At 41.9% G+C, this 24202-nt stretch overlaps 1 protein-coding gene across 1 annotated transcript in view; it reads right to left on the bottom strand.

Annotated features, from left to right (window-relative positions):
• Positions 1–2507: 2507 nt before the first annotated feature.
• The window catches only part of LOC146049519 (vomeronasal type-2 receptor 26-like), a 36617-nt gene continuing 14922 nt past the window's right edge, over positions 2508–24202 (bottom strand). Inside the window, exons 4-6 of the mRNA XM_083166058.1 lie at positions 21878–22003; positions 20490–20613; positions 2508–3439 (exon numbers count right to left, since the gene is read on the bottom strand). Of these exons, the coding sequence (XP_083022184.1) occupies positions 2508–3439; positions 20490–20613; positions 21878–22003 (1182 nt within the window). The remainder of the gene's footprint in view (positions 3440–20489; positions 20614–21877; positions 22004–24202) is intronic.

The raw sequence follows: 24202 nt of genomic DNA, 5'->3' as shown, positions 1-24202 counted from the left end.
TTAATGTTTTAATGTGTATTTTCAATGTCTAAGTCACTAATTACCTAAACAGGTGTATGACATCATGCTTATTGAGAGGTTATTTAAACCCGGTCTTCACTCAGCAAGATATCCTTGAAAAAGCTGCATTTAGTGGCAAAATACGTAGACTCTTGCAATATACAGACTCTTTTTCGGATAAGCCACCCTTTATGTTCACAAGTGACTGACACTCATTTGTATCCAGCTGAGGTTTGCTAATGCACTATCATTTGGACTAGCGGCATTGGCCTCTTCCATATACCGTGGCAACTACTTGGATTGGAGGCACGCCACCTCCCTAAGGTTCCGGTGGCATTTTACAAAGAAGAGGAAGAGACCCCACCTCCTTATTTACTGGAAACTCCATCCATCTCTCACAAAATTCGTTTGAGCCTCCCCAGTACTGGTGGACACTACAAGGGTGACTATCCATATACTCATGTCACGTCATTATTGATTTTAATTCCTCATTCCAATCAATTGTCTTATTTTATTTATAGTTTCCTTACAATCACTGTCTATTTTATGTTATATATGTCATATTAAATGTATACCATTTTATTACAAAGTTGATACATGTTAAATATATATTCAGCACAGTTTTACCCTTCCTGAACCATTTTCTGTTTACTATTGGGAGCGACTACCCATTCTTTTAAACTGCTGCTTGGCTTAAGCACACTCATGTCAAAGCGCCTTCTTTTGATATCTTGATATCTATTTTTTCTACCACATTTACAAACTTGATGCATTCATTCCAATTATAGATCCACAGGTTGCCATGACCCGTTGGTAGATCTTAAGGACAGGTTTGGCCACCCCTGCTCAACAGTATGTGTCACTCACTGGAATCATCACTGTAATATAAAGTGGTCCTGAGGGCAAATGCAGGACTTTTCTGTTGCATTTCCCTCAAACAAATGTATGATATATTACTAAGCTCCACCCCCTCATGGGAAAATGCAGGGAGGGGTGGGGCTAAAATAATGTGAGTTCAATGGAATCTCTTCGTAATAGGTAAAGGGGCGGATTTGGACAGGGGGGGGCTCACCTGCTGCTTTCTGACGACTCTGAGTCCTGGTGCCGCCGCACTTGTAGGTCGATTGGGAGGTGCTGTGCGCTATCCCGTGGCCATTTTGGATGTGGGCAGCCAGCCCAGGGGGTAGCGTGGCCTGCCCGTTTTTAAGGAGTTTTGGGCCGGCCCACCGGGAAATGGCCCGGTTTCTAGGCAGGCCAATCCACTCCTGAATAGGTATATAGCAACCAATCAGATTCTTTGTGTCATTTCTATATTGCATACAGTATTACAACAATATAGTCAGAATCTAATTGGTTTACTATGGGCAACATAACCACTTTACATTTTAGAAGCTTTATTAAATGTATGCCTATTACTTTATTTCCAACCAGTTGTTACGATCAGCCTCCAGCGGATCGGTGTAAATGTGAAGTTTACATATTCTGTTTGTAGCTTGTGTGTTTTTCCTGGATCTGTACTCCGGGTTTTGTGGACCAGCTCCCTGGGTTTCTTGCATTCCCTGCTTCTTGGGTGTGGTTGCATGCAAGGTTATTTAGTTAGGTTCTCAGCATGAAGACCCTGCCGGCTATAGTTCTGTTTAGTTCTTAGTGCAGTTCTGTTTGTCAATGTTCCTGCTCCAGAGTGTCCCCGGTGCCTGGTTGCCTCAGTCCTCAATACCTGCTTTGTCCAGCCTGCAGTGTCCTTGCCAGAGCCTGCTGTCAGTCTTCATTTCAGATAAGTCAGGGGTTCCCTGCATCCTTATTTTTGCATTATCTTTTTGCTATCATCTCTGCATTGTTGCAGTTGCCTGCAACAGAAGGGTCAGGCCTTGCCTGCACAGGGGGTTCCAATCTCTCTAGTGCAGGTATACAGGGGTTTTATCATTCTCTTTCCATCTGTGCATTGTTGCACCCATTGTATACTTAGGGACATTCACCTACTTACCACCTTAGTGCATTGTTGCACCTGTGGGGTTATTTTTCCCAAGCTTTGGTAGGCTGTGTGTGTACGCCATCTCACCCCACCTTGCCGTGTGTTACACTTCCTGCGGGCCACCTTGTCCCACTCAAGACCAGGCGGCACTGGTCTGGGGCTGGACCTAATTCTGCCCCACAAACGTGGCTGTTATTGGTGAAGTCTTAGCCCACAGGAGGCCAGCAAAACCGTGTCCTACCTAACACCAATAAATTGAGTCCCTTTCAGAATTTGAGCTCATCTTCTCATCTCTGAAGCCTCCAGTGACTAAAAGGTAACATCATATCTTTGGGTTGTTATATATACAGTACCAACTATAAGGTGTGCAAATAATGAAGCACAAAACCTAATATTTAACTCAAGTGTAACAATAGTGTTGTTAAATTTCACAGATGTTGTGACTTAGACAAATAATAATTCTTGATGTTTCACTACAGTTTATTACTAATACCAGACATAATGTTATATAACATAATGTTATATATTAGCTTTTTTAGATCTTTGTGGATGCACATTTGACCGGTTTGGTATTTGAAGACATAACATGACTTTTACTGTACATATCTTGTACTGTCAAAATATTATACCACTTGGGAATGAATATAAAGCTCATGAGCCCAAAATTTGAACCTAGGATGGCAAATATTTCCACAGCGGCCACATACTTCCCCTTAGTGCTCAGGTAGGTTGGAAAAAAGGTTACCCAGACACTGCAGAACACCAACATACTGAACGTGATGTGCTGAGCTTCATTGTATATATCGGGCAGCTTGCGAACGAGATAAGCTAAAAAGAAACTTATGAAAGCTAAACTAGCAATATAACCAACGATAGAGAACAGTGCCATAGAAGAACCTTCGTTACAGAACAAAATAATGCTTGACGTTTGGGAGTTTTTATCATAGTCTGGAAACGATGGGGAGATGATCAGCCAACAAGTACAGATAATAAGCTGAGTTAGGGAGCAGAAGAGCACAGTTAACCGCGGTATCTTGTTACCAACCCATTTTCTTAGTGTACTCCCAGGTTTAGTAGCTCTAAAGGCAATTAAAACAGTCATTGTTTTTCCCAGCACAGAAGAAAGGCAAATGGAAAAGTTGACACCAAATGCAGCTTGTCTCAGCAGACACGTCACTTTCCTAGGCCTTCCAATGAAGAGTAAACTGCCCAACGAGGACAGCATGAGAGAGATGAGGATGGTGTAGCTGAGTTCTCGATTATTGGCTTTGACTATGGTACTGTTGTGGTGCTTCATGAAAAGAAACAACGTAGCTAGTGTGTAAACAGAAATGAAGACAGTCGTTGATGTCAAAGCAATTCCCAGGGGGTCTTCATAAGAAAGATATTCAATTGTTTTCATCATGCACTTATCCCTGTCTTTGTTAGACCACTGGTCTTCAGGGCATTTCATGCAGTTGTCCATGTCTGTCAAGATAAAGACAAAGGAAAGTCAAACAGAAGTGGTACAGTAATATTATCAAATTGGAAACCTGTAAGCCCTGAAAGAAGGAAAGTACAAGATTTTGGAGCAGAGTAGTTGGACAAGCGCACATCTGGTCCCTAAGGATATTGGTGCCTATAGGGATGAAAAGGGGTAGAGAGTTTGCACATTGAAAGTTGGTTGCTGATGGATCCCTAAGGGACCAGACTAAAGGGAAGAGGCACACGTATCAAGACTTGGAAAGAGATAAGGCGAAGACATTGCCCAAAGTGACCAACAGCTTTTGTCATTTCAAAGACTGTCCTAGATAAATGAGAAGAGAAGCTAATTGGTTACGATTCTAGTTATCATTTGTCTATTGCATCCTAGAAAATGATAGACAAAATTGAATTGGTTGCTATGGGCAACATCCATACATTTCGCTTTTAGAAGCTTTAGTAAATTGATCCCTGAGAGTGTATTAATAGTGTAGTATTCTTAAACTCTTGATTTTTCACAGTGCACCATTTAATATACTCATCTGTACTTTCCTTGAAGCGAGCTCTATCTTTGCAGAGGCTGGCCCTCGCTTCACCGACCCCCCCCCCAACCTGGGCAGCGTCTCCCTGAAGCGGAGACGGGCAGGGAGACGCTGCCCAGCCGCCGTGATACAGGGACGCACGTAAGTGTGAGACGCACGTAAGTGTGAGACGCACGCGCGTCCCAGTCTCTATTGCCAGCGCTCGCCAGTGCAAGGGATCTGGCGAGCACCGGCCAAGGATGATGCCCGCTCCATCTGTAACTTATTTAACTGAATAAACTTGGAACCTCTCATGTGGTCAAACTGCACCTAGGTCATACTCTTCTAGTGCTGCAAATACACCTATGCACCAAAAGCACTCAACAAACACTCATGTTAGTATAACAATCTAAAATTGACGTTATTTGAACAATAAGCCACATGGGCATATTGAATCGATTATTTATTCATTGAATTTTAATCCAGGTTTTTTTTAACTAGTAAAGTATTACACTATGTAATTAGTGGCCCTTTGTTTTTTTACTGGATGACAGCCATCAGAAATTGTGGGGCATGGGACTGAGAAAACAGGCGGTGCCCCCCTTCCCTTTATCAAACACGGCATGCTTGGAGAGACCTCTGATGTTCTCAGCACTGGCTGCACTACTCAACATCTACATTGCTTCAAGGGAACTGAGAACTTTGTCTATGACAAATTATAATATATAGACTTCAGTCCTTTCTGTCTGGGCCCGGGACTGGAGTCCCCACAGTCCCCCGCTGCCCTCTGTTCAGGTTCCAGAAAACCACAATTAAGGTGGCTAAACATTACTTTCCTCCAACATAAGTTCTGTGGCTGGCAATAACTCTTCTTTAATCCCTTTTGAAAGGTCAAAAATCTAAATATTTGAAGATAAGCACCTCTTAACTAGTGCTTATAACATATTAGAGATGTGCGGGCTCGGATTCCCGCACGGACATCATCAATCTGAGACCGGATCCGAGCTGTGCTCGGAGCTTCCTGACTGACTCGGATCCGGGCGCGCGGGTAAAACATCATCGCCCAGCACCGGATGCTCATGATGCTTTAAATCCCGTGCCCACCATCTTCACACCAGTCTAGGAGCAGGTTGGGAGAGGGTGTGTTGGCTGGGTGCTGCTGCTGAGGCTTGTCGCTGGGGCTGTCTGCTGGGGCCTGTCTCCCTCAGTGCTGCTGCTGTGTACTCTGTCCTCTCTGCTTAGGGTGGGATCACACTAGCAAGGACAGATGTGTTAAAAACTGAAGTTATATTCTGCTGTCCGTAATACTGTCTCCTCTGTGCTGGGGCCTACCTCTGGTGCTGTACATATATTATATATATATAGTCCACTGGTGCTGCTAGTGCCTGCACTGCATAAAAACTGCCGGTAACACTACCTCCCTACCTACCTACCTACATACCTACTGAGTATATTTTTTGTACTCAGTCCACTGGTGCCACTGCCAGCGCTACTGCCTACCTAGGCTATTATATTTAATAATACCTGCAGTGCTGTAATAAATTCCAGGCTGCTGGTGCCCTGCCAACCAGTACCTACTGCAATATAATAACGTTCTGCTGGTGCCTAGTATTGCTGTATCACCCGTCTGGTGCCTAGTACTGCCTTATCTACCTGTCTGGTGCCCAGTACTGCCGTATGTACCGTCTGGTGCCTAGTACTGCCGTATCTACCTTTCTGGTGCCCAGTACTGCCATATCTACCTATCTGGTGCCTAGTACTGCCGTATCTACCTGTCTGTTGCTTAGTACTGCCGTATCTACCGTCTGGTGCCTTGTACTGCTTTATTTACCGTCTGGTGCAGTACCTACCTGTCTGTTGCTTAGTACTGCCGTATCTACCGTCTGGTGCCTAGTACTGCCGTATCTACCGTCTGGTGCCCAGTACTGCCGTATCTACCTGTCTGGTGCCTAGTACTGCCATATCTACCTGTCTGGTGCCCAGTACTGCCGTATACAACTGTCTGGTGTCTAGTACTGCCATATCTACCTGTCTGTTGCTTAGTACTGCCGTATCTACCGTCTGGTGCCTTGTACTGCTGTATCTACCTGTCTGGTGCCTAGTACTGCCATATCTACCTGTTTGTTGCTTAGTACTGCCGTATCTACCGTCTGGTGCCTTGTACTGCCGTATCTATCTGTCCGATGCCTTGTACTGCCGTATCTACCATCTGGTGCCTAGTACTGCCGTATCTACCTGTCTGTTGCTTAGTACTGCCATATCTACCTGTCTGGTGCCTAGTACTGCCATATCTACCTGTCTGGTGCCTAGTACTGCCATATCTACCTGTCTGGTGCCTAATACTGCCGTATCTCATTCTCTATATATACTACCTGTCTGCTGGTGCCTAGTAGTGCCTTAACTGTAATACCTGCTTGCTGGTGCATACCTAATGACATATATATATATATATATATATATATATATATATATATATATATATATATATATAATTGCACTCCAGTGGTGCTGTCCTGTGACATAACTCCACAAAAATAATGAAGATCCAAAATATGAAGGATAAAAAAATAGGGAAAGATGAAGATCCACTTCCTCATAGTTCTGAAGCTGCTGCCACTAGTCATGACATAGACAATGAAATGCCATCAACGTCGTCTGCCAAGGCCGATGCCCAGTGTCAAAGTAGAGGGCTTGTAAAATCCAAAAAGCCAAAGTTCAGTAAAAAAAGGACCCTTAAAAAATTGGAGGAGAAACGTAAACTTGCCAATGTGCCATTTACGACATGGAGTGGGAAGGAACGGCTAAGGCCATGGCCTATATTCATGGCAAGTGGTTCAGCTTCACACGACGATCAAAGTCCTCCTCCTCCCCCACCCTCTAGAAAATTTAAGAGAGTTAAGCTGTCATCGACAAAACCACAGCCAACAACTCTGCCTTCTAAAGATATTTTAGCTAAAATCCCCAAGGGTGTTGGTGGTTGCAATGCCTGACCTTCCCATCACTGTACATGAAGAGGTGGCTCCTTCCACCATTTGCAGTACACCCTCTGCATATGCTGGAATGATCACCCACAGTCTAGTTCCAGATTTTAATAATGAAGGTGACGTTGAACACCAGGAGGAGGATATTGATGTAGCTGGCGCTGAGGAGGAAGTTGACGAGGAGAATGCTGAGGTGGTTTGCATAAATGATGCACCAGGGGGGAATGAGGCACCAGGGGGGGGGGAGTTGTTGTCCATGGGATGAAAAAGCCAATCGTCATGCCTGGGCAGAGGACCAATAAATCCACCTCTACGGTCTGGAATTTTTTTTATCTGATTCCGGACAACATATGTATTGCCATATGTAGCTTATGTAAAGCTCCAATAAGCAGGAGTAAGGATCTTGCCCACCTAGGGACATCCTCCCTTATACGTCACCTGAGGACCCTTCATAAATCAGTGTTTAGTTCAGGAACTGTGGCTAGCAGTCCAGGGACACCTAAATCCCTTGGTCCTCCTGTTGGAGCCAAGCGCCTGAAAAGCACACCACCAACTCCATCCTCGTCAAATTCCTCCTTGATCCGGATCGGGGGGGGGGGGGGAGTCCTGCAGGCCACGTTACCAGCATGACTGATTCTTCTTCTATCCGAGATTCCTCCGGAGGATCATGCAGCACTATGCCTACTACTGCTGCTGCTGCTGGGAGTTGGTCATCATCCCAGAGGGGAAGTCATAAGAACACTACGTCTTTCACTAAGCAGTTGACCATCCAACAGTCATCTGCCATGAGGATGAAATATGACAGCAGTCATCCTATGACAAAGCGGATAACTACGGCCTTGACAGCTATGTTGGTGTTAGACGTGTGTCTGGTGTCCGCCATCAGTGGAGTGGGATTTAGACGGTTGATGGAGGTATTGTGTCCACGGTACCAAATCCTGTCTAGATTCCACTTCACTAGGCAGGCGATACCTGAGTTGTACAGGGACGTCAGAAATAGTGTCCTCTGTGCCCTGAAACATGCGGCTGTACCCACTGACCACTTAACTACGGACATGTGGACAAGTGGATCAGGGCAAACTAAGGACTATATGACTGTGACAGCTAACTGGGTAGATGCATCACCTTCCACAGCAGCAGCAGCATCTCCTGCACCCCAGCTCCTTCCAAGGCAAGCTACGCTGTTTATCACAGGTTTCAGGAAGAGGCACAACAGCGATTTACTAAACCAAAAAACACACAAAACCTTGCTAAGGAAGGCAGGAACTTTAGCCATTTAATTGCCACCTGCAAAGGAGAAACACACCTGTGGTAAATCAAGTGGTGTGTATAAAACCACCCTCCAAACCATACTCCTTATTCCTGAAATTGATAAAGCTGCCTGAGCGCAGCGAAATGCGTCTTTAAGGAGCCCAGAGAGGAGGATCAGCAGTTGAGGACCTGTAGGGCGCTACACCGATACCATCAGCCCGCCGCCTGACTGATATTTATCTGCGGCATTCAGGTCCCCACTGCGTACACAGACAGCCGGCTGGGAAGTGAGTCCAGCAGCCGCTGTCTGCACCAGAAGCTTGTGGTACTTATGCCAGCTGACTGATAGTGATTTGCGGCATTCAAGCCTATACTGTGCACGCAGGCAGCCGGCTGGGAAGCAAGTGTGTCAGCCGCTGTGTGCACTGGATATCTATGCTGTCCACACCAGCACACGGAAAGGCTGGGCTGGCTACTAATTCAGTGGAGCACAGAGTCCAGAGTCGGGCCACCGGCTACTGCAGCACTCGGACCAAAAGGGTGTTAAAATATATCAGGCACCTACTTGATACATCCATCGGGCAAATTTGCACCTGCCCGGGTGAGCGGAGGAGACGATGCCACTGCAGCTCTCACCCTGCATTAATCTGGGAGTCTGCCAATGCAGCTCTCACCCAGCATTAATATGGGAGTCTGCCACTGCAGCTCTCACCCTGCATTAATCTGGGAGTCTGCCACTGCAGCTCTCACCCTGCATTAATATGGGAGTCTGCCACGGCAGCTCTCACCCTGCATTAATCTAGGAGTCTGCCACTGCAGCTCTCACCCTGCAGCTACGTTCCATCTGCAAGTGGATATCAATGACAAACTGAACAACATTAACACCATGGATAATGGGAAAGCCCTGCTTTGAAAGCATCATTTCTGCATGGTACGCAGTGTGTGAGCCATTCTTGTGATCATTGGAGTTTTTTACTTAAGAGAAAGGGAAGGTCCCAATCTCCCAAGAGCCCCGGCACTAATGGGTAGAAAAAAATATATATATACAAATATAAGGTGTTTTTGTATAAAAAGAACCCAGAATGGCTGCTGCAGTAGTAAGAAGTCGGCCAGACTTCTAATAAAAGAAAAAAGGTTTTCTTCAAACAAATGCTTTATGTATGGATTACACACTGCGCTGTCATTCAGAACAATAGTTATATGGATGGAAAATGGTATATATCATGCTTAAGCACAATGAAGGAGGACACGCTGTGATTAAATATAAAATGTTTTATACAAATGATATAATAAAGGTCAAGGTGGGTAAAAAACAGAAATAGGAATATAATTAACATATTTACATACACATACTGTATACATACAATATATAGCACTTAAATCTGGACCAGTAAAACACTGTATATTAAAAGGGCATATCTAAAAGAAGAAATGAGAAATTGGTGGGACAGTATATCCCTGCAGAAATATATTGATGCAAAGATTACTCCAAGAGGCCTTAGGGTCTTCAAACATTTATCAATAATTGATAAACCTGAATTATTAACTAAATGGAATGAAGCACTGGATGGTTGTTCGCTTGCCCTGATGAGATTATTAGTACAATATAGAGAAGAACAGGTATCTAAAACTATTATTAAAATTGACAAAGTTAAAGATGAACTCTTATCGTTTAAAGAGAATTCACCCTTCAAAGAGAAGGATGAGCAGATTAATATGAGAGTAGAAAAATTTGAAAGAGAGTTGCTTCAAAATAAAAAGAGAAAATGGGAAAGAGACCAAACTGACTATCGCTTGAATAGAATTAGGACTCATCATAGTTACATAGTTACATAGTAGATAAGGCTGAAAAAAGACTTGCGTCCATCTAGTTCAACCTGGTATAGATATCCATTGCTGATTTGGTAGGTTCTGGTATTTTACAGACAAATTATATTTCTTATTTGTACCCATGGATGTTTTTCTCCAGTAAATGTTTGTCCAACTTTGCCTTGAACGCATTTAATGAGCCAGCCATTACCACCTCTCTGGGAAGAGAGTTCCAGAGTTTGACTGTTCTGACCGTAAAGAAATTCTTTCTACTAGCTGAATGAAATCTTTTTTCTTCTAATCTATACTCATGCCCTCGCGTCCTAGATTCCTTTCTAGTAGAAAATAGGGTGTGTGACAGTTCCTTATATTGGCCCTTGATATACTTGTACATGTTGAGCATGTCCCCCCTTAAACGTCTCTTTTCTAATGTAAATAGTCCCAAATTGCTTAATCTCTCCCCGTAGCTTAAATTCTCCATTCCCCTAATAAGCTTTGTTGCTCGCCTTTGGACTTTTTCTAATTCTATGATGTCCTTTTTATAGTGTGGGGCCCAGAACTGTACTCCATACTCTAGGTGAGGTCTCACCAATGCTTTATATAGTGGCATAATTACCCTTGAGTCCCTAGTTTCCATTCCCCTCTTAATACATGCCAGAATTTTGTTGGCCTTTTTTGTAGCTACATTACAATGGGCACTACATCCTAGATTGCTGTCTATTTGGACTCCTAGATCCTTTTCAAGTATGGAATTACCCAGTTCCTCTCCGCTAAGGTTGTAACTTGCACACTGGTTGTGTCTCCCAAGGTGCATAACCTTACATTTATCTACATTGAACCTCATCTTCCATTTTTTAGCCCACTCATCTAGAATTGCAAGATCATTTTGAAGCATGGTGACATCTTCTGGTGATTTGATGACTTTGCTAAGTTTTGTATCGTCCGCAAAGATGGATACATTGCTGAGTAACCCTATCCCAATATCGTTAATAAAAATGTTAAACAAAATGGGCCCCAAAACCGAGCCCTGGGGCACTCCACTTAGTACCGGTATCATATCTGATACGGCACCATTCACAACCACTCTTTGTTCTCTATTACATAGCCAATTCCCTACCCATCTGCAGATATTTTCACCCAATCCTAGGTTCTCCATTTTATTAAACAATCTCTTGTGTGGGACAGTATCAAATGCTTTAGCGAAATCTAGGAAAATCACATCTACAGCATTTCCATTATCGAGGTTTTTGCTAACCTCTTCATAGAACCCTAGTAGATTAGTTTGGCATGAACGATTTTTCACGAACCCATGTTGGTTAGTACTGAGTAGACGGTGATTATCTAAATATTCCTGGATACCATCACTTAAAAATCCTTCAAATAGTTTACCCACAATTGATGTTAAACTAACGGGTCTGTAATTAGCGGGATCTTCCTTTTTTCCTTTTTTGAATATTGGCACTACCTCAGCTATTCTCCAATCTTTTGGTACTATACCTGACGATAGTGACTTGCTAAAAATATAATGTAGGGGGGTAGCTAGTTCATCCCTTAATTCCATTAATACCCTCGGATGAATCCCATCTGGCCCTGGTGACTTATTTGTTTTGAGTTTGCTTAGCCTCAGTATTATTTCCTTCGGCGTGAAATCCACAATGAGATCTGGCTTATTTGTGGTAAATGTTCGTTCCACAGTCTGCTCTCCCTTAGTAAATACTGATGAGAAGAACTCATTTAACAGTTTTGCTTTTCCCTTGTCCTCAGTAACACTTTTTCCACTAGTATCAGTTAGTGGGCCTATGTTTTCCTTAATTAAACGTTTACTATTTATGTATTTAAAAAACTTCTTTGGGTTGGTTTTGCTTTCAGTGGCTATGCACTCTTCATATAATATTTTAGCTGCTTTGATTACCCCTTTACAAGTTTTGTTTGATTCTTTGTATTTTGCGAACGCCTCCTCATTCAAGTTATTTTTATAGAATTTAAAGGCTCTGGTTTTATTGTTGATAGCTGACCTTACTTCTTTGTCCAACCATGGTGGCTTTTTTTTGTTGAATTTACCTTTAATTACTTTAGGAATGTATTCAATAGTTAGTGAATCAAGCACCTTTTTTAGAGTATCCCACATTTCCTCTGCATTTTTTCCCTCCATAACCGTTTCCCACCCAATTCCTGTAAGGGCTTCCCTGAATAATTCAAAGTTCGCTTTTCTGAAGTTTAGTATTTTTGCAGATCCTTTTTGATGTAATTTACTGAAGTTGATTTCAAGTGAAACCATATTGTGATCACTATTCCCTAATTGTTCAATTACTTTTGTGTTTGAAACTAAGTCTGTGTTATTTGTTAATACTAAGTCCAAGAGCGCCTCATCACGAGTTGGAGTTTCTACCGTTTGTGTAATAAACTGGTCTTTAAGTAAGCTTAAGAACCCATTGCTTCTTGCTGATTTACCTGTTTCGTTTTCCCAATCAATGTCGGGTAAATTAAAATCCCCCCATAATTAATACCTGACCCTGATTTGATGCTTGTTTGATTTGGTTTAAAAGAAGAGACTCTTCCCTTTCATTTATATTTGGTGGTCTATAGCATACCCCTATTATAAATTTGTTTTTTGGTTTCTTATTATTGTCGGTTATCTCTGCCCACACTGTCTCTGAGTTGTCGTCTTCCAGGTCTGTGCTCATATTTTTCTCACATGATGTTAAGTTATTATTTACATATAGGCACACACCCCGCCCCTTCTATTTTCCCTGTCTTTCCTGTAGAGTGTATATCCCTCCATGTTTAATGCCCAGTCATGCGACTCATTACACCATGTTTCTGTAATACCAATGATGTCGTAATCATCCCTACTGATCAGCGTTTCAAGCTCCCCGATTTTACTCACTAAGCTTCTTGCATTAGCCAGTAAGCATTTTAATTTATGTTTATTTTTAGATATGGCTCTAATATTGTGATTAGTTTCACCCCAGGACCCATTTGAATTCTTTACTAGCTTCCTCTTTCCCCTCTCCCCTTCAATAGACTCTCTACAGGCCTCCCCACCATGCACACTGCCTGCCCTCTCCATAGTTCCGGGAATTCTTCCTCTGTCATTCCCTCCTTCCCGTATACTAAGATCATCTGTACCTAAGAACTGTAATGGGGTAACGTGACTGTTATAAACAAACAAAATATCTCAAACGGCTATACTTCCAGGGACCATAGTACCCACAATAGTAAAGAAACAGAGGGTCAGTACAGATCAAGAAAACTGTCCTACCAATCATCTAAACATAACTCAGGTCAGTCCCATTATAGATCCAATACAGACTATCAACCTCCCAATAGGTTCAATAGATCTAGAAATTACTCCAATCGCCAAGAACAATCCAATTATTCTAACCGTCAAGAACACTCAACAAGAGGAGGCCATAGATCCCCTCCCCCCCACTACAAATATTGATTCCCACCCCATTAGTACTAATACTAAAGATCAGGTTTTTCAATAAAAGCCTGGTAAGACCACAACCCTTACCAGTGTCTATCAATCCAAACTCCAAAAAGACAAAGAGACAGAGAGGAAATAGAGGAGGAAGAAAGAGAACTCAGAAACGCGAGGCTCAAATAGGGATAGCTGGTATATTCAACCTTACCACCCATGAGATTTCAGATGATCAAAAAAGATTACTGTGTAAAGGACTAAATTTTGCTCCTGCAAGGGAACCTAAAATTTTTTACCTGTTTCTGGAATTTCTCAGAATTCTCTGTAGAAAACGCTATTTCGCCATGAAAGAGTTAAATAATAGCAAAAATAAAGATCAATATGGGTTAGACCCTATCCCGATTGTTCTAGATAAAAGTGATAGAGAAAGCTTACAAACTCTTGAATCTTTTTTTTTTTTAAATACATCAGAAATTGAATTATTTGAGATTAATGCTTACTTTAAAACAAAGATCAAACCTGTATTCAAAAAGAAATCAAAATATTTTCCGATTGAGCAGAAAGTCCAGCAATTACGTTATTTTACAATAAAACATTAGAAGATTTCAAGAAGATTTGTACTCAGTCTCAATCAACTAGGGGCCACAAGAATTTTCCATATCTTGATAACCTCACTAAAACAGAACGCTCTGCCATAAAGCAATTTAAAAATGATTTTTTGCTGGTTATTAGACAAGCAGATAAGGGGGGGGGGGGTAGTTCTCTTAGATAGACAATATTACGTCTCAGAAGTTGTGAGGCAACTGAATGACAAAAATTGTTATCTACAATTATCTTTTGACCCAACTAGTTCTTCCCAAGCTGAATTTAAATGTATGCTTGATGAAGCGTTATTGATGGATGTGATATCCAGAGATGAATTTTCTTTTCTTTTTCCCTTTCACCCAGTCACTCCAGTATTTTACTATTTACCAAAAAATCACAAATGTTTACATTCACCTCTCGGTAGTCCCATTATTTCAGGTGTGGGTTCCCTCACTTCTAATTTGTCACATTTTGTTGATTTCTTTTTACAAAAATTTGTCATGGCACTCCCCTAACATATTAGAGACACCTCACATATTCTAAATAAAACACTGGATCTTAATTGGTCTGAGGGCTGGGCATTTCTTACTTTAGATGTCCAGGCCCTTTACACCAACATCCCCCATTCCAAGGGCATTGAGGCCGTCAGTTATGTTTTAGATACAGATGCCAGCCTTCCTACTGACAAAAAACAATTCATTCTAAACTAAATTCTGTATATTCTTAAACACAATTATTTTACTTTCGAAGATCAATTTTACCTACAACAACTGGGGACCAGATTTGCACCCAGTTTTGCAAACCTCTATATGGGACGCCTAGAGGAACAACTTATATGGGGTGGCCCATATAGAGAGAATCTGGTCCTCTATGGCCGTTTCATAGCAACCTCTTTATCATTTGGAATGGGGGTCTCACCAAAGCTTTAGAATTTGTTAATTTCCTTAACATGAACACTTTTAATTTACAGATGGGTCTGTTCCCATCTTTGCAGGGGATGGCGCTGGCGTCGCCAGCCACCATCCCCCGCCAGCGCCATGGCGATCGTGAGAAGGGGACGTGCGCGCACGAGAGGCGCGCGCGCCCCCTTCCGACGGCGCTTCCAAACGTTTCCCCGGGTCCCCGCCGGCTTGCAGGCGGTAACCCGGGGTCCCCGCCGCCTGCCCGCATCCCCCCTAACCCCCCCCTAACCCCGTCCGTCTCCCTGAGGCGGAGACGGACAGGGTTTCCGCCACGCTAGCGACGGAGACTGAGACGCGCGTGCGCGTGAGGCGCGTGCGCGTGAGACGCACGCGCGTCTCAGTCTCCTCGCTGGCGAGGCTGCTGGCGGGTCGCCAGCGCGTACGTTCTGGCGACCCGCCAGCAAGGATGTGCATAGGCACATACTGTAGTTTTCACTCACACCTTTAGTTTAATTTCTGGTTATTTTCTGGATATCACATTCTCCGTTCTACAAAACAAACTTATATGAAACCAGTAGGAACAGGGAACTACCTACATTTTAAAAGTAGCAACCATAAACCCTGGATCCTCAATATCCCAAAAAATCTAATTCTCAGACTGAAGGGGGTATTCAATGTCATTCGAGCTCCCGCAGCCATTTCCCGACGGGGGAGATGGCTGCGGGGCCCTATTCAATGCTGTCTTCCCCGAAGCATTGAACAGGGGGTTTTCGCAGAACGAGCCCGACATCACAAGCTGTTGGGCTCGTTCTGCCGAGAAAAGCCGGAAATAGGCGAGCTCCTGGCCGGAGCTCGTCTATTTTCGTCATCAACTCGCGGCCACGCCCCCTTCTCGCCGCTCGGCGGCCGGGACATTGAATCCCTACTGCCGAGCTCCAGACGAGCTGCCCGAGAACGGGACAGGGGCACGGCTGTCGCGCTAGCTCGACAGCCGTGCCCCTGACATTGAATACCCCCCTGAGACAAAATTGCACGACCGACAAAGATTTTGAGACTCAATCTGAAGTTATACATAACCACTTCAGAAATAGAGGTTACCCAGATGAGCTATTGGACGAAGCTCTCAGAGAATCAAAATTGGTCCCTAGAACCAATTTTCTATCTATTAAAACCAGAAAACCCCTCCAGCAAGCCCTCCTTGAAACAACCAGATAATCCCCACTTTTCACCTCTAAATATAATCTTAGATCTAATTCCATCAAAAGAGCTATTCAAAATAACTTAGAAATTTTAAAATATGATAAAATATTATCTAAATGCCTCAACAAACCTTAAATAGTTTTCAAGAGAAATCAAGACCAGAGACCTAATAGCACCCAGTATGCTACGACAAGAACCCATAATTCCCACAATAACCACAACCTCCTGGCTACCGTCCAAACCGGTAACTATAAATGCATTAAATCTGTCTGCCTCACATGTAATTACATGAAAAACCAAAATCATATAATTACATCTCCACACAATTCTAGTGTGCACCCCATCAAACAATTTATGAATTGCGATACAATTTACTGCATTTATATGTTGCAATGCTCTTGTAACCTCCAATATATTGGTCGCACTACTCGTAGCCTGAAAAGTCGCTTCAGAGAACACAGGAACAATATACTTAAAAAATTCCAGCTTCATAGTGTATCGCGCCATTTTTCTGAAGTTCATGAAGGAAATCCAAAAGACATCATATTTTCAGGTATCAAACATATTACATCTACCAAAAGAGGAGGAGATAGATTTAAAAGATTGTGTTTAGCTGAATCCTCATGGATCTTTAAACTTGATACACTTAGGGGGTTATTCTGCTTGGTACGTTGGGACCGTATACGGGCAGATCGTTTTTTTTTCTTCATCTGCGCATGTGTAGCTTTCGCAATGCGCATGTGCTCACACGACGCTCACGGATGGGTCTCTCCGTGCGAAAAAACCTGTCCACAAGAGCATGGTCATTGTGGGCGGCAAGTGGGCGTTTTTAGGGGAGCGGCCGGAATAATGAGGAAAACTGGGCGTAAACATGGGCGTACACAGGGGTGTGCACACAAAATGCACGGTGCCACAACCGCCTCGATCGGCGAACGCACCGTACAAAACAGGCGGACGCCAAAGATAGCTCCAGACCACCCCTAGACATACCGTATGAGAGCGGACGCCTGGGTCTGCTAATTAACGCTGATTACTACACCTGAATGTAATAAGCAATGATGCATGCTCTTAAGTGAAAACCATTATTTCACTACCTGCAAGCCACACACAGCCCTCGAACACAAGGAACCTTACCTTTCTACACTTCTCAACATGTAAAGGTTGGTTTAATTTTAGGTAATATTCATTCTAAGACCTGCTTATATATGTCAAGGTAGTTAGTTTATAACCATCTACACCCAATCAGAAAGTGTTTTTGTATACTTTAAAAAGCAGGACACTCAATTCACAGAAGTCGACGTGTCAACTTTTTCACTGTAACACAAACATACCAGTTTTTTCTTAGGAAAAATACACATAAACCACTTCTAAGAGCAACAATGATGTTTTTGGTCTCAATTTCTACTTGCACTGTGGCGTACGCTCAGATATACGGAAGGTGTCGGTGGGAAAATGGACTAGATCCGTCCGTGCACTTTGGCGTACACTCTGATGTACGCCAGGTATCGGTGGCTAAGAGGGAGATCCGTCCTTACACGGTGGCGTACGCTCAAGTGTACGCCACTCCCCATTGTCGGTGTTTGTGACCGTCCGTGTGCGGCTGTTCTGAGGGCGGACTTTCGCTCACCGCGAGTGTACGGAAAACGTACGGTGAGACGGACCGTACATACGTTTCCCCGACCTAACCAGAATAAGGCCCTTAGCTCCTTAGGCCTGAATGAGGCCCTTGACTTTTCCTGCTTAGAGTGAATTAGGTGACTTTGGGGGTTTGATCTGATGATGCATAAGTCGGGGTCCACCACTATGCGGTTATCTAATCATTTCCTCTCCTCACCCTTTCAATCTTCCACATGGTTGTATTCAGTACATCATCTCTGAAATTTGACCTTCCAATAATTATATTGGTTCAATACCCTGTGTCTTTACCTTATTATTAATAACAACATAAAATATATCATTACCTATGTTTATTGCCATCTTAGGTTGCTGTGAGGATCAGAGGGACAGTGAACTACCCTGTTATAGGGTTTGCAGTTCCCTCTCCTTCTGCTCCTTACAGATAACTCTATATGGAAAACTTAATTGATATGTGTATCCGGACTAGGGAAATACATTTATTGTCTTACTGGTATATAAGATCTACATCTAATAAGAATTGTTTAGTTCCTGTAAATATAGAGATATACAGATGGAGCTGGGCTCCCTCTTGCTGGCGAATCGCCAGAACGTCACCGCTGGCGATCTGCCAGCAGCCCGGTGTCCATCTGACTGAGACTCAGTTACCGGGCGGCGAGGCGACAGGAACCCTGTCTGTCTCCGCTTCAGGGAGACGGACAGGGTTAGGGGGGGTGCGGGGAGACGGTAGGGACCCCGGGTGACCGCTGACAAGCCGGCGGGGACCCGGGGGAAGCCGTCGGAAGGGGATGCGTGTGCATCTCGTGTGCATCCCCTTTCGCAGATACAGATGGCGGGTGTCGGGGGATGGTGGCTGGCGTCACCATCGCCATCCCCTGCAAAGAAGAGACCCGCTCCATCTGTATACCTGCCTATTTATTATCCATCTCTGCTGTCCCCTATTTTATATGTAATAGTGACATAATAGATATACATCGTTTTATCTATATACCTATTAGTGTGTAATTATAGATCTCAACTCAATATGATCCTAACGTTTATAATAATTCTGCTTAGAATGATTTCTTGCTCCTCATATAGATAGATCAGGAATATTATCTGTACTCTCTCTTTCTGCTCTTTTGAATGTATGCAAATATATTGACCACTTCTTGTAATTATCATACTCTAATTAACGTTATTTAATGATTTTGATTGTTTCTGTTCACAATCGATGCACCTAACATTAATATCTTTTCTCTTCTGTCTATACCTGTAAATTTAGAGGACACGCTGTAATGTGTATGTATGCTTTTAGTTTTTTAACTAGTAAATTACGTAATTTTGAAATAAGTACTATTAATTGTATTATTGACTCATTATCCAATTGATTTTGGCCTAAAATATGAAGCACTAGCAATGGCTCACCACAGCTTGAAAAAGTCTCCAGTTGCTTGGGAGATGAAACGCGTTGCCCACCTTCCGCCAGTGCTGATTGCAGACTTGACACAGACTTTCGCCCATACCCCCAGAGACCTTTGCCGTTTCTACACCCGGCCGGTCTTCCGCTTCTACTACCAGCGTGCACTCCGGCGCTCACCACCACATGTAAAGCCGCCGCCAGCGTGCATACCTCCGTTACACGGTCTTCAAACAGCCCGCAGAGGTGCCACTCCAACTCTTCAAATTCAGTGAGTGTTACTGTACCCACAACCATGAGCGTTTAAAACGGGACTGCTGCAGCTTGGGCTCATTACTAACTTTGTCTACCTGCCCATACTAACACGCAGGCATCAGCAACCTGATTTAAATGCCAATTCCTGCATGAACTCATTGCGTGTCAGCTTACTCGCTAACCCAGGGTTACTTTGGCTTACTAATCCACCTGCTGCTATAAGGCTATTAACTGTGTGTACATCTAACGGCTTTCTCTGAGGGGATCAATACCATTTACTGATATTGCATTATTTTTGCTGGGACGCCAGCAAATCTCCCGATAGGAATTGTGTCAAGTCTGCCCTTTTAATATACAGTGTTTTACTGGTCCAGATTTAAGTGCTATATATTGTATGTATATGTGTATGTATATGTGTTAATTATATTCCAATTTCTGTTTTTTACCCACCTTGACCTTTATTATATCATTTGTGTCTATATAAAACATTTTATATTTAATCACAGCGTGTCCTCCTTCATTGTGCTTAAGCGTGATATGTACCATTTTCCATCCATATAACTATTGTCCTGAATGACAGCGCAGTGTGTAATCCCTATATAAAGCATTCTTGTGATCATAGCCAGTGATGGCTGTATGCAACTTGATTGACAGGCGCCGGGGTGTTTGGGGACGTAACACCTGTGTTTCCCAGAAAACGCAGGTGGCTTCTGGTTGTTGAAAGGGAAGGATGCTGACATCCTTAGCGGTCCCGATCACCTTACAGCCATTGCAACAACGAGTACGCTTCAGATTGCACTGCATTGCACATGGGGAGGGGGGAGGGGGGAATTAATTCATGGTCAAATGAATTTCCCCTTCTTCGCATCGCTGCAATCACATTCACAGTACATGGATGGGATTTCACTCACACAGGGCGATGTTTACCTAATCGCTGGGCACTAAAAAAATTGCAGCTCTGAAACAGGCCCACTGTGTGTGTTTGTGTGTCTGCTGTGTGTATATATGTATATATGTATGTATGTATGCATACCCCCCAATGAAAATACTGCCCCTGTTGATGGTCTATCATCTCTGCATTTGCCCATACTCACCAGGTGAGGTGGATATTTCCCCTTCAGCACACTGGATACAGTTATAGCAACACACTTGCATCCCTTCCATTAACAGTTTTCTAAATCCTGGTGGACAACTCTCACTGCATGTAGAACATGGGATCTAAGGATTACAGAAAGTTGAATGAAATTTTAACAAAATGTGACTTTCTTTTCGAAATTACACAACTTTTGGTTTGAAACATCCTGTACTGGTGCTTATCTGGAGTTTAGTGGAAATGCATTTAAGACGTCAATTTACTAAGTGGTGGATATGCTGGCATATTTGGGTATTTTGGATGAAGGCCATCTTTATTTAAAACTGCAATATTGATTTGTGTTTGGACACATTCCTCCCACATCTCTCATTATAAATCTTTCAGCACCGCCCCACAGTGCAACATGGTTTAACTCTTTGAGTGACAAAATCTCTGAGAGAGATGTTCATAATATCTGCTAAAAATTCCAGCATCACTCACATTTGTTATATACATTCATATAAAGATTACTAGGAATAGAAAGGAGTAGGAATAGACCTTCCATTGAGGAGACAGTAATAAACGGATAAGGTATTATACCAATTACTAAGTGGATCAAAAATTGTGGATATTGAATCGATCTTTATAAATGAGTTATATATTTTATAGTTATCTATTTTACTCTGAGTATTCCCATTATTTTAAGTTATATATTCACTATTGGATTTAAGATTTTGTTTTTATATATATATATATATATATATATATATATATATATATATATGTATATATATATATATTTAATTTTTATTTATGAAGATGGCTGCCCACTTATTATTATCTGTGCTATTTTAATCTACAGATTATTCATATTCATGTGTATACTTGATTTATTGAAGCAGGTGAACAAAGCCATATATAAAGATTAGCACAATATTACAAGTTTTTATTTAGTCTTCTTTCTAAGTAAACCTCAGTTAAGGATTCCTTGATGATTCGTGTAGTCATTGACATGAAAAATCCCTGCAGTGGAAAAATAATATTTAACCGGCAGGGAGGTTGTTAAATCCAGTTTTAAAATATCACACATTAGCGCCTGACATTTTGGAAGAAATAAAACTTCCAGTAAATGGGCAGTTACCACCTCCAAACTCCAACTTCCTGGTGGCCAAATAGATATACTTAGACAAAAATTATAACAATACCTCCAATTATTTATGGTCCAATAAACTCCCTAGTTTTAATTTAACGCACAATTTATATTTCTTTAACTACAGTAGCTAAATAATAAATTAAAGGACCAAATACCCCATCGAAATAAGGTGGCCATAATATTTCCTTTTGATTGATGATAAATTGTTTTCCAAGTGGCATCGATGGATCAAAGATTCCAATTTGTCTAGATATTACTGTTCCGTTATCAAAATAATTCCAGTTGAGAATGTTACAATGTCCAGGAACACTGCCATCTTCATCAAAATATATCTCCTCACCAGTGGGAGTTGTGAAGCGGACATTCTTTAAGAAGTGTTTTAACTATAAGGCACAAAACAGAAATGACTAGATGATTGAAAACTTGTTCAAATTGCAGGCTGCTTCAATGGGTATATCCTATTCTTAGTTAGAATAGACCACCAAAAAGATTAATGAAACAGCGTACTTAGATTGAAAAGTGCTTACGGACTTTAATTAGTCAAATACACTACAATTATTTTGGCCAATATATAGTAAAACTTTTATAACATCACATTAAAAAAAATCCTTCTAATAAGTTGCAGACTCTGTATTACTAAGTAGCAATTTTATTATATAGAGTCCAGTAGGTGTAGCCTTCTGAGGAAGTCATCAATATACTGTAGGTGGAGAAATGTGTAAAGGTGGTGACTGGCCAGATTGATACCCAACACTCTCAAGGATAAGAACAGGGACATGGAGCCTTAACTCATTGTGAATAGTAGAGCGCACCAACACTTGGAAAGCATAAGTACCACTTGCTTGTTATGATTCATCTATACTAGTCATTAAAATATACAAACAAAGATTATATCCTATTAACTATTAACAGCTCTGAAAAGCTTGATCAGCACAGTATACTAACTGGAGGACTAACTTCACACCATTGATGGCATTTTGGTGACCGATGATTCAGTCTAACATCTAGGTGGCCTTTTTTTAATGGAAACATTCTGAATCTGGCTGCAATTGTACATTTCTACTCACTGCAAATAATAGTGTGTCACACCCAGGGCTGCAATTCCAGTTTTCTCCCCTGTGGTGCCGGCATCCAGCATATTAGGGAGGCCAATCCCGGGATCCCTGGAATCCTTGAATTCAGTTTTTTTTATAATCTGGGGATTGAAAAAATGCCCCGGGATTGGATTCTCTAGTTGCTGCCATCTGAATTTTTTATTAAGAAGCCCACTGGATCTGTCAATTGTGTTTGAATATGCCACCATTTGATACACATTGGTTGATAAATGACCTTCTGAGTAACCCCACGATCGTCCAGCCAACAGAAGCGAGATTATTTGCTGTGTCGAAGAACGCAGTTGTAAATTGTGTCATCACCCGCAAAATGGACATGCAAAATCTGCATTTCATTTGTACCCTCCCATGAACGCCCACAAATGATCTCTGAATGTAAATTACATTGCTAATTATTCTACACTGCAACTGCCAATGCAAGGAAAACATAGCTGGACTACATACAACATCGAAATAGCATTCATCTTTGAATCATGACCATTGGGCGAAATGTAACAGGAGGAAAAAGTGAGAGATTTTGGGAGAGTTGTCCCATTTTTTTTTAAGCAGCAATCATTTACACTGCAAAACCAGGTTGATTTTGCCATGTAATTGATTGCTGCTTTAAAAAAAATGGGAAAACTTTCCCAAAAACTCTCACTTTCTGAGACTCTCACCCTATTACATTTGGCACATAATACTTAGTTTTATTCATGTATTGTATATAATAAAATTTTGCTTTCTAAAACCTAATTATACCTGCATACGTATATGAGCTGCTGGTTTTGAAATCATAACATTCATCTCATGCCTGGATTTCTCAGAAAGCATACTATGTAGAGCGTGAGCAATACTATAAACAGCGATATATATGTTGAAGGGCATTCGGAAGTCATCTATATGAAAATTTGAAGATTCATAAAATTGTATTGTATGATTTTCATTACAAAGGGAGTATACACTGCCCATAGATTGTACTAATTCCTGTGAAGTACTGCAATAAAATGCTTTCAACCAGAAAGCTGCAGTGAAGGTATCATTTGGAAATTGCAAAGGACTAGCTTTCAGTAGAAAATTGTTGAATCCAGTGATTTCCTGATTGTGAACATCTAAAATAATTGATCCATTAATGATATCGTGACAAAAATTTTTTTCATTACTATTAATAGTATATGTAGCAAAACAAGCCAACCACAAAATTCTTTTCAGTGGGTAGGATTTTAAACACACGATAATATGTAAAAAAAGTATCATTGGGGTGTAAATAATGGTAACATGAGATGTAGAATGACTTAGTTTATTAGCAAACATGGTGATCGTATTGGGATCTTTCTCAGAGGCAAAGATAATAAATTCCACACAAATGCCATGTTTGACAAGTGTATTTTTCAATTTCTCACCGGCTCTCCTATGGTTTTCCTCTTTATAAGCCACAATCCCAACCCAGTTCCATTTAAATGTTTTAAGAATGTGGATTATAGTTTTATATTG

Source organism: Crinia signifera, chromosome 12 (assembly GCF_055691185.1).
Source record: "Crinia signifera chromosome 12, ASM5569118v1, whole genome shotgun sequence".
Classification (NCBI taxonomy): Eukaryota; Metazoa; Chordata; class Amphibia; order Anura; family Myobatrachidae; genus Crinia; species Crinia signifera.
The sequence above is the reverse complement of the archived record's forward strand: the minus strand, read 5'-3'. Positions and strand labels throughout refer to the sequence as shown.